The sequence below is a fragment of the Carcharhinus amblyrhynchos genome, unplaced genomic scaffold, assembly GCF_965287045.1.
Source record: "Carcharhinus amblyrhynchos unplaced genomic scaffold, sCarAmb.v2.hapA chromosome_172, whole genome shotgun sequence".
Classification (NCBI taxonomy): Eukaryota; Metazoa; Chordata; class Chondrichthyes; order Carcharhiniformes; family Carcharhinidae; genus Carcharhinus; species Carcharhinus amblyrhynchos.
Window position 1 is genome coordinate 333,250 of NW_027649912.1, and position 10,687 is coordinate 343,936.

A 10,687-nucleotide genomic window follows, 5' to 3' on the forward strand; every position below is an offset into this window, starting at 1 on the left:
CCTCAACTCCGGCATCAGCCTAGTAAACCTCCTCTGCACTCCCTCCAAGGCCAAAATATCCTTGCGTAAGTACGGCGACCAAAACTGCACACAGTACTCCAGCTGCAGCCTCACCAATGCCCTATACAGCTGCAGCAAGACCTCCCTACTTTTATATTCAATCCCCCTCGCTATGAAGGCCAGCATCCCATTCGCCTTCCTGACCACCTGCTGCACCTGCAAGCTGGGTTTTTGCGACTCATGCACAAGGACCCCGAGGTCCCTCTGCACCGTCGCCTGCTGCAGTTTTTCGCCCCGTAAGTAATAGTCCTTCCTACCATTATTCCTACCAAAGTGGACCACCTCACACTTGCCAACATTAAATTCCATTTGCCATTTCCTGGCCCATTCGCCCAGCCTTTCTAGATCCTTCTGCAGATTCTCCACACCCTCCGCACAATTTGCCGTTCCCCCAATCTTGGTGTCATCAGCAAATTTCAACACCCTACACTCGGTTCCCTCCTCCAGATCATCTATATAAATGGTAAATAGCTGAGGTCCCAGCACCGACCCCTGGGGCACCCCACTAGTCACCATCCGCCAATCCGAATAGCACCCATTGACCCCCACTCTCTGCCTCCTATTTGACAACCAATCATCTATCCACACTAACACCCTACCCCCAACTCCATGCCCCCTGACCTTCTGCAATAACCTCTTGTGAGGTACCTTGTCAAACGCCTTCTGAAAATCCAGAAAGACCACATCCACCGGCTCTCCTCTATCCACCGCCCTAGACACATCCTCATAGAACTCCAGTTAATTTGTCAGACACGACTTCCCTTTAATGAAACCGTGCTGCGTCTGCTCTATCAAGCAATTCCCCTCAAGATGCCTCACTATTTCCTCCTTGATGACGGATTCTAACATTTTACCTACCACAGACGTTAAACTAACCGGCCTATAATTCCCTGCCTTTTGCCTGGCACCCTTCTTAAACAACGGCGTAACATTAGCCGTTTTCCAATCTTCTGGCACTTCCCTGGAATCCAGCGACGTTTGGAAAATAATCAGCAAGGCATCCACTATCACCTCCGCCATTTCTTTCAGAACCCTCGGATGCATTCCATCCGGTCCTGGGGACTTGTCCACAATCAGTCCCTCCAGTCTGTCGAGCACCGCCTCTCTAGTAACAATAATGTCATTGAGACCCTCCAGTCCTACCATCTTTCCATCGCTAACACTCGGCAAATTATTCACGTCCTCCTCCGTGAAGACCGAAACAAAAAAGTTATTCAGGGCCTCAGCCATTTCCCCATCCCCTACTACTAAGTCCCCCCTCTCATCCTCTAAGGGTCCAACGTTCACCCTAGCCAGCCTCTTCCTTTTATATATTTATAAAAACTCTTGCTATTCTTTTTTATATTAATCGCTAGCCCAGCTTCATAGTTTCTCCTACCCTTCTTTATCAACTTCTTTGTCAATCTTTGTTGACATTTAAACCTCTCCCAATCCTCTTCTCGCCCACTACTCTTAGCTACTCTAAATTCCTCCGCTTTTAATTTAACACTTTCCTTCACCTCCTTCGTTATCCACGGCTTATTACCTCTCCTCCTACGGTCCTTTTTAACCATTGGAATAAATTTCTGCTGAGCACCAAGAAAGATCTCCTTAAAGATCCTCCACTGCTCCTCAGCAGACCTACCTTCCAACGTGCTCCCCCAGTCAACATTCGCCAATTCTTCTCTCATCCTACCGTACTCCCCTCTGTTCAAAATCCAAAAGGATCTCCAGATCCCAGAATTCCCAATCTCAGAGGTTCCCCTCTCCTCATACCTGGGTCCGGTGTAGACTTACAGACAGGAATATTATTAGTCAATAACTCCATTATCAGTGCAGCTTGTGATTCCGTGTATGCCAGAAGATCATTTGAACAGAACCTATTCTTTTACCATCATTTGTCAATATATCCTGAAAGATTTGCACTGATTGAAATAATTCACTGTGTTCCTCTCAGTTACCCGATGTTCTTGTTCAGTGAAAATCCCCTTGTCTTTTAAAAATGAGCTGATTCCATTCACTCCTCCTTCCATCGCCTGCATGAGTCTGTCCCGGTAGAATTTTGTCAATTTGAACAGTTGGTAATCATCACAGCTTATCAGGAACTCAGGGATTGTGGAGTTTGGATCTGTGAACACAAATGGAGAAAAATAAACACTTCAATGAGTTTCTATCCATGTCGTTACGCTTTACAAGAAGAAACTGAAGCCCCCTGTGAACCGTATTATCAAACACCTTCTGGGAACACAGAAACATGTGGAGATGCCAGTGTTGGACTGGGGGAAACACAGTAAGAAGTCTTACAACACCAGGTTAAAGTCAAACTCTAACCTGATGTTGTGACTTCTTACTGTGTTTAACAGAGAAACATTCGGTGAAAGCATATTTGACCGTACCCCTGTAATGAACTTAGTCCCAAATCCATGAACATCCATTGTTAAAAGAGGCTACGAATTTCAAATATGAAACCAACATTTTTTTAATTGTTCTCTAGATGTGGGGGTTGCTGGTGAGGCCTGAATTTGTTTTCTTTTCTTAATTTACCGTTGGAAGGAAACTTGCAGATAGTGGCCTTCCCATATATCTGCTGCCCTTGTCCCTCAAGGGTGACAGAGATCGTGGATTGAGAAACGTTGAAGGAGCTTTGGTGGGTTGCTGCAGTTCCTGTAAATGATGCATATTACTATCACTGTGCATTGGTGGCTAAGGGAGTGAGGTGCTGCTCAACTTGGTTGTCTTAAGAACATAAGAAATAGGAGCAGGAGTCGGCCATCTAGCCCTTCAAGCCTGCCCCGCCATTCAATAAGATCATGGCTGATCTGAAGTGGATCAGTTCCACTTTCCCGCTTTCTCCCCATAACCCTTAATTCCCGTGTCTATCAGAAACCTATCTACCCGTGACTTTAATATGTTCAGTGAGGCAGCCTCCACCACTTCAACGGGCAGAGAATTCCAGAGATTCATCACTCTTTTGAGTGAAGAAGTTCCTCCTCAACTCCGTTCTAAACTGCACCCCCCCTACCTTATTTTGAGGCTGTGCCCTCCAGTTCTGTTTTCCTTTCTAAATGGAAAGAATCTCTCTACCTCTACCCTGTCTGGCCCCTTCAGTCTTCTCCTGGGTAGTACAGAGCTTCGAGTATTCATGGAGCAAGTTGCAAATTTTCCAGTTGTGCCTTGCAGATTGTGGGCTTTGGGGAGATAGGTGGTGACTTACTCTCCACAGAATGCCCCATATCTGACCTGTTGTTGTTGCTGCTGTGTGTATATGGCTGATCGAGGTCTGTTTCTGGTTAAAGTCACTGTTACTATCTATAAAGTAAGGCAATGACATACATTTGGTATCAGAATGGGTTGGGGAGGGGCTGCCAATCCTCTAAGTGCTGGGACAGGGGTAGAGGGCTGGGAGAGAGTGTGGGGAGGGTCGCTTCCAGATAATACACACAGGGCGTATGCAAAATTTGAAACACAAAATTGCAGGACAACATGCATCCCAGCAGGAGACAAGCCAGAGCCTCATTCTTTGAGATCATCATTCCTTCCCATTTGGTCAGCTGGCCTGGCAGAGGCAAGAGATCCTTCCTGATGGCAGTTTAAGTCTTGCTGTTCTGTCCTATGGCCCTTGTTTTTTTTCCAAAAATATACTTTATTCATAAAAAAAACTCAAAACGTTGCAAACCAACATCTAAAAATTACAAACAGTGCAAAAAAAAGTCATTTTTACAGACCTATACAGTCGTATTTACACAAAGTTATAGGCATTTCAAAACTTAAGACTATATCCATGCCTCAATAAATTACTGCTGTTATTGCTCAGATCGGCACACAGCTCCGCAGGTCGAGGGTGTTCTGCAGCTCCTGGGCCCTCGGTCTGCCTCCGTTAAAAGGCCTTACAGTCTGGCCTTTCCCCACTGTGCCTTTGCGGCAGCTGTGTCCCTCAGCACGTAGTCCTGGACCTTGGAATGTGCCAGTCTGCAACACTCGGTCGAGGACAGTTCTTTCAGCTGGAAGATCAGCAAGTTTCGGGCGGACCAAAGTGTGTCCTTCACCGAGTTGATGACCTTCCAGCAGCAGTTGATATTTGTCTCAGTGTGCGTCCCCGGAAACAGCCCGTAGAGCACAGAGTCCTGCGTCACCGAGCTGCTCGGGACGAACCTCGACAAATACCACTGCATCTCACTCCAGACCTTCTTTGCAAAGGCACATTCCATAAGCAGATTACCTGAAGGTGCTGGGGATATGGTTTGGAGAGGCAGGGGCTTGCGTCAAAAACTGGGAGGAGCACATTGCCAAAGCCAGGCAGAAACTGGGCTTGTGGGAGCAATGCTCCCTCTCCATGACAGGGAAAAACCTGGTGATCCGGTGCGAGGTGCTGTCCGGGTTATTGTACGTGGCGCAGGTGTGGCCTATCCCCAAATCCTGCGCTGCAGCAGTGACACGGGCCATCTTCAAGTTCATCTGGAGATCAAAGATGGATCGCGTCCGGAGGGAAGCGATGTACAAATCTCCAGAGAACGGAGGGAAAAACGTTCCCAACGCCGCCCCCATCCTGATGGCCACCTTTGTGTGCGGCTGCATCAAGCTGTGCGTAGATCCTCGGTACACTAACAGCAAGTGCCATTTTGTTTTGTGGTTCTACCTGTCCCCAGTGTTGCGAAGGATGGGTCTGGCCACACTGCCGCGGAACGCTCCGAGTAGTTGGACCGTCCCGCAGCACCTGTCCTTCGTGGAGGAATTTCTCCGCAAACTCACCTTTGACCACATGGCGATTAAGCAGTGGTCAGCACGTAACGTCCTTGGGGCCCTGAGAGAAAAGGAGACGGCGGATCCTGTCAGATGGTTCCCTCAGCAGACCGTCAGTATCATCTGGCAGAACGCCTCATCACCAGAACTCAAGATCTGGCTTGGCTGGTGGTGAGAAGGGCACTCCCCGTCAGATCCTTTGTGCATGCTCGAAGTCTCAGCATCACAACACGCTGCCCTCGAAGCGGCTGTGGGGCTGATGAGGCGGTTGCACACCTCCTTGTGGAATGTGCCTATGGCCCTTATTTTGTTCAGAACATTCCTTGTCATGTGAAATTAGACACGTAAATTTTCAGCCTGAGTGGGGGACTGTGGGCCACTGCATCACCTCTAGGATGAGGTGGCTTAATTAAAAATTCAGAATTCCACCTTTCAGGAGTGAAATCAGAAGAAAGCTTTGTACACAAGGACTCTCATCTGTAAATGATGAGAGCTGTAAGGGAGGGGACAGGGTAGTTGCCTTTGACATCAAGGGAATATTTGACTGCTTGTGGCATTCGGATGTCCTGATAGAATTCAAACTAATGAGAATCATTGCACTGGTGAAATCTTTCCACTGCCTGGAGTCAAACCGAACAAATAGGAAGGTTGTTGTGAAGGTTGGAGGGGAATCATCTTTACTCCAGGTCTTTGCCAGAGTTCTGTAGATAGGGGCTAGGCCCAATCATCTTCATTTGCTTCATCAATGATCTCCTTTTCATCATAAGGTCAGAAGGGAGGATTTGGGCTGATGATTGCACGATGTTCAGTTCCATTCATGACTGTTTAAATACTGAAGCAGTCCATGTTCCTACACAACACGAACCAGACTGTATCCAGGCATGGGCAGATAAATAGCAGGTAACATTAACACCAGACAACTGTCACACAATAAGCATTGCCAACAGCAGAGAATCTAATCATCTCCCCATGGCATTCAACAAAATTACCATCACTGAATCTTCCACTGACCATATTCCCTGGGTTACCATTGAGGCAAAACTGAACTTGACAAACAATATAAATTCTGTGGCTATAAGGACAGGTAAGAGGCTGGGAATTCTACAGCAGATATTTCTCATTTCCCAATTCCCTAAAGCCTGTTCACTGTTTAAAATGCACAATCAGTAAAGTGATGGAATATTCATCTCTTGCCCAGAAGAAACCAGCTCCATTCACATGCAATAAGCTCAACACCAATGACAAAACAACATGTTCGATTGGCAACCACAAAAACACCTTCCAAGCCCATGACCTCTATCCACCAGCAGGGCAGCATATGTATGGGAACAGGACCACATCAACGTTCTCCTCCTCCCTATCCTGACTTAGAATTATGTCCCACTTCTTTCATCAAAATCCCAGGACTCCCTTCCTAATATACTGTGGGTTTACCTGCACCACATGGACTGCAGAGGTTCAAGTCGGCAGCAGCTCATCACCACCTTTCAAGGGAAAATAAGATGGGTAATAAATACTGGTTTTACCAACAAACCTCTAATGAATCTGAGAAAAATGCCTCACCGACTTTGTTTAAAATGCTGGAACGAACCTTACCTCTGATTCAACATTAGATTCCTGGAGATGTCTGGCATGTCGTTCCCTAATTTACTGTAAATTCTCATGCAAATTTGACATATCCCCATTTCCATATTTTCACCGACAATATCACTATTATCAGTTTTCACAGGGTCTACATTATTACTGACCACCGTCTGTTCCCAAATGTAACCAAAAAATAACTGTGTTGATTTAATACCACTGCAAGTTTCATTTCATGCTCTCGAAATATGTTTGTTTCACTTGTTGCTGTTCTTTCCAGGTAACAGTATCTATATTAATTTTGTATTGTGTAAAAGGGGTGTAAGGGATACATAAATATGATGGAGTAAGATGGTGACCGAGAGCAGCAAATCAGCGTCAACTGGGACTTCAGTGCATGGGAGAGAGGTGTGGTATACATAGGAATTATTCTAAGTTAATTAAATGAGCAATCAATTTAAGTAAATAACGTAAGTAGCAAAGGCACCACTGGTGCTACGTTGCAGCTGTGGAAATGTGGGAGCTTTTGAATTACAAGGCGATTTGCTGATGTATTTGTCAGGAAAAGTATAAGCAGCTGGAGGAAATTCGTATCAGGATTACTGATCTGGAAGCTGAACTGAAGACACTGTGTAATATCAGGCAGAGAGAGAAATAGCCGGACACTTTGTTCCAAAAGAATTTAGTGAGGGGGAATGACACTGTTCACTGCAGTAAACAGCAAGAGTGTAAAAAATGTTGCCTGACAAGAACCAGGTTGAGGCTGAAGAATGGGTCTAAGACTTGTGTTGTCCACTGAAATAAACAGGTAGCCGGTAAAAATGGTGAAAGTTGATAGTAGGAGTTTTTACAAGTATTCAAACAGGAAAAGAGTCGGTACAGTTGGTGCTGGCCCTGTGGAGAGTGACAGTGGGGAGAGACTAGCAGATAATAATGAACTAGCGGATGAAGTGAACACAATTTGCTGTTGTCTACACTCTAGAGGATACAGAAGCATTCAGTAATAGCTGTAGGACAGCGATTAGGAGAGGAACTTGATGAAGGAGGATTGGTACTGAGCAAACTGCTAGAGCTGAGGCTGACAGATCTCCAGATCGAGATGGCATTCATCCTGGGATCACAAAGACGTGGTTAATGAGGTACTGGATGCATTGGTGTTAATTTTCTAAAATTCCCTAGTTTGTGAAACGGTTCCATCAGGCTGAAAACCTGATAAATTTAACCCATGTATTCAATGAGGGATGGAGGTTAAAAAAAGATACACTAGGTCAGTTACTTTAACTTCTGTCAGAGATCAAGCACTCAAATCAATTATTAAGAAGGTCATACCTGGACACTCAGAAATTCAAGGAAATCTGGAAGAGTCAGCATGGAAAGGGAAATCGTGCCTAACTAATTTAACGGTGTTCTTTGAAGGTAGCCACACCCCCACTTCTTGCCTTCAAACAACCGCAGAACCTCAAACAGACCATTGTCCTCAGCAAACTACCCAGCCTTCAGGAGAACAGTGACCACGACACCACACAACCCTGCCACAGCAACCTCTGTAAGACATGCCAGATCATCTCACGTGAGAATACCATCCACCAGGTACACGGTACATACACCTGCAACTCTGCCAACATTGTCTACCTGATACGCTGCAGGAAAGGATGTCCCGAGGCATGGTACATTGGGGAGACCATGCAGACAACAGATGAATGAACACCGCTCGACAATCACCAGGTAAGACTGTTCCCTTCCTGTTGGCGAACACTTCGGTGGTCATGGGCATTTGGCCTCTGATCTTTGGGTAAGCATTCTCCAAGGCGGCCTTCACAACACACGACAGCGCAGAGTCATTGAGCAGAGACTGATAGCCAAGTTCCACACACATGAGGACGGTCTCAACCGGGATCTTGGGTTCATGTCGCACTATCTGTAACCCCCATGACTTGCCTGGACTTGCAAAATCTCACTAACTGTCCTGGCTGGAGACAATACACATCTCTTTAATCCGTGCTTAACCCTCTCTCCACTCACACTGTCTGTACCTTTGAGACTTGATTGCCTGTGGGGACTCACATTCCAGCCATTATTTTGTAAACTGAGTTTGTGTCTTTAGATGCCCTGTTTGTGATCTGAAATCCCAGTTGCCTGATGAGGGAGCGGTGCTCCGAAAGTTAGTGGCTTTTGCTACCAAATAAATCTGTTGGACTTTAACCTGGTTTTGTGAGACTTCTTACTGTTCGAAGGATCAGTGACACTGTGGATAAAGAGGAGCCTGGAGACATGCTGCAATTGGATTCCAGAGGCCATTTGATGGGGTGTCACATTAAAACTTGTTGGAAAATGAAAGATCATGATTATAGGGAGTAACATAATAGCACTGATAGAAGATTGGCTGACTGGTAGAAAACAGAGTATTTACAAATTGGTGCTTTATCTGATCTTCAGGCTGGGACGAGCGGAATGCTGCAAGCATTTATGCTGCGGCATCAACCTGATACCACTTTTACGAATGAAATAGTTGAGAGAAGCGATGGCAGAGGTTAAATTTACAGCTGATACAAACATCGGTAAAAAAGGTTCTTGTGAAGGGGATATAAAGAGGTTGTGCATGGGTGAGTAAAACTGACAGATGGAGTATTCTGTGGGAGAATGTGAATCTGTTTGCTTTGGCAGGGAGAATAAAATAAGCAGAATTACAAAACAGGAGAATGGCTGCAGAATTCTGATGCATTTGGATTTGGGTGCTCTAGTGCATGAGTCAGAAAATAATAATTTACAGGTACAGGTTAATGGAATATCGTCCTTTATTTTGAGGGGACTTGAATATAAAAGGATATTATGCTACAGGTTTACAGGGAATTGGGAAGACCACATTTTATGGATGAAAAGGGATTGGTTTAGGTTAGAGGGTCATTGTTTTTTAACTGGTCGGCGCAACATCGTGGGCTGAAGGGCCTGTTCTGCGCTGTAATGTTCTATGTTCTACATCTCAAGTGGCTGATGAACACAGATGGAGTTTAATTTAGATAAATGCGAAGTGATGCATTTTGGTAGATTGAACCAGGGCAGGACTCATTCAGTTAATGGTAGGGTGTTGGGGAGAGTTACAGAACAAAGAGATCTGGGGTTATAGGTTCATAGCTCCTTGAAAGTGGAGTCACAGGTAGACAGAATGGTGAAGAAGGCATTTAGCATCAACATAGAACAGAACAGGCCCTTCGGCCCTCAATGTTGTGCTGAGCTTTGTCCGAAACCAAGATCAAGCCATCCCACTCCTTATCATTCTGGTGTGCTCCATGTGCCTATCTGATAACTGTTTGAAAGTTCCTAAAGTGTCCGACTCCACTATCACAGCAGGCAGTCCATTCCACACCCCAACCAGTCTGAGTAAAGAACCTACCTTGGACATCCCTCCTATATCTCCCACCATTGACCTTATACTTATGTCCCCCTAGTAACCACTACATCCACCCAAGGAAATAGTCTCTTAACATCCACTCTATCAATGCCCCTCATCATCTTATAAACCTCTATTAAGTCGCGTCTCATTCTCCTCCGCTTTTAAAGAGAAAAGCACCAGCTCCCTCAACCTTTCCTCATAAGACCTACCCTCCAAACCAGGCAGCATCCTGGTAAATCTCCTTTGCACTCTTTCCAATGCTTCCACATCCTTCTTATAGTGAGGTGACCAGAACTGAACACAATATTCCAAATGTGGTCTCACCAACATCCAGTATAGTTGCAGCATAACCCCACAGCTCTTAAACTCAAACCTCCTGTTAATAAATGTTAACACACTATAAGCCTTCTTCACGGCTCTATCCACTTGAGTGGCAGCCTTCAGAGATCTGTGGATATGAACCCCAAGATCTCTCTGTTCCTCCACATTCCTCGGAACCCTGCCATTGACCCTGTAATCTGCATTCAAGTTTGTCGTACCAAAATGAATCACCTCGCACTTATCAGGGTTAAACTCCATCTGCCATTTTTCAGCCCAGCTCTGCATCCTATCAATGTCTCTTTGCAGCCTACAACAGGCCCTCCACCTCATCCACTACTCCACCAACTTGCAGTCAACAGCAAGTTTACTAACCCACCCTTCAGCCCCCTCCTCCAAGTCAATGATGAAAATCACTAATAGCAGAGGACCCAGCACTGATCCCTCTAGTGCACTGCTGGTAACTGGCCTCCAGTCTGAAAATTTTCCATTCACCACCACCCTTTGTTTCTATGAGATAGTCTGTTACTTATTCAATTGGCCAAATTTTCCTCTATCCCACACCTCCTTACTTTCTTCATGGGGAACCTTATCAAACACCTTACTAAAATCCATGTG

At 45.5% G+C, this 10,687-nt stretch overlaps 1 protein-coding gene across 1 annotated transcript in view; it reads right to left on the bottom strand.

The window, feature by feature from the left end:
* Nucleotides 1-2,170, bottom strand: part of LOC145338784 (NACHT, LRR and PYD domains-containing protein 3-like) — a 72,078-nt gene extending 69,908 nt beyond the window's left edge. Inside the window, exon 1 of the mRNA XM_080183177.1 lies at nt 2,001-2,170. Coding sequence (XP_080039303.1) covers nt 2,001-2,081 — 81 coding nt within the window. The 5' untranslated portion in view covers nt 2,082-2,170. The remainder of the gene's footprint in view (nt 1-2,000) is intronic.
* Between the last annotated feature and the right edge of the window lie 8,517 nt (nt 2,171-10,687).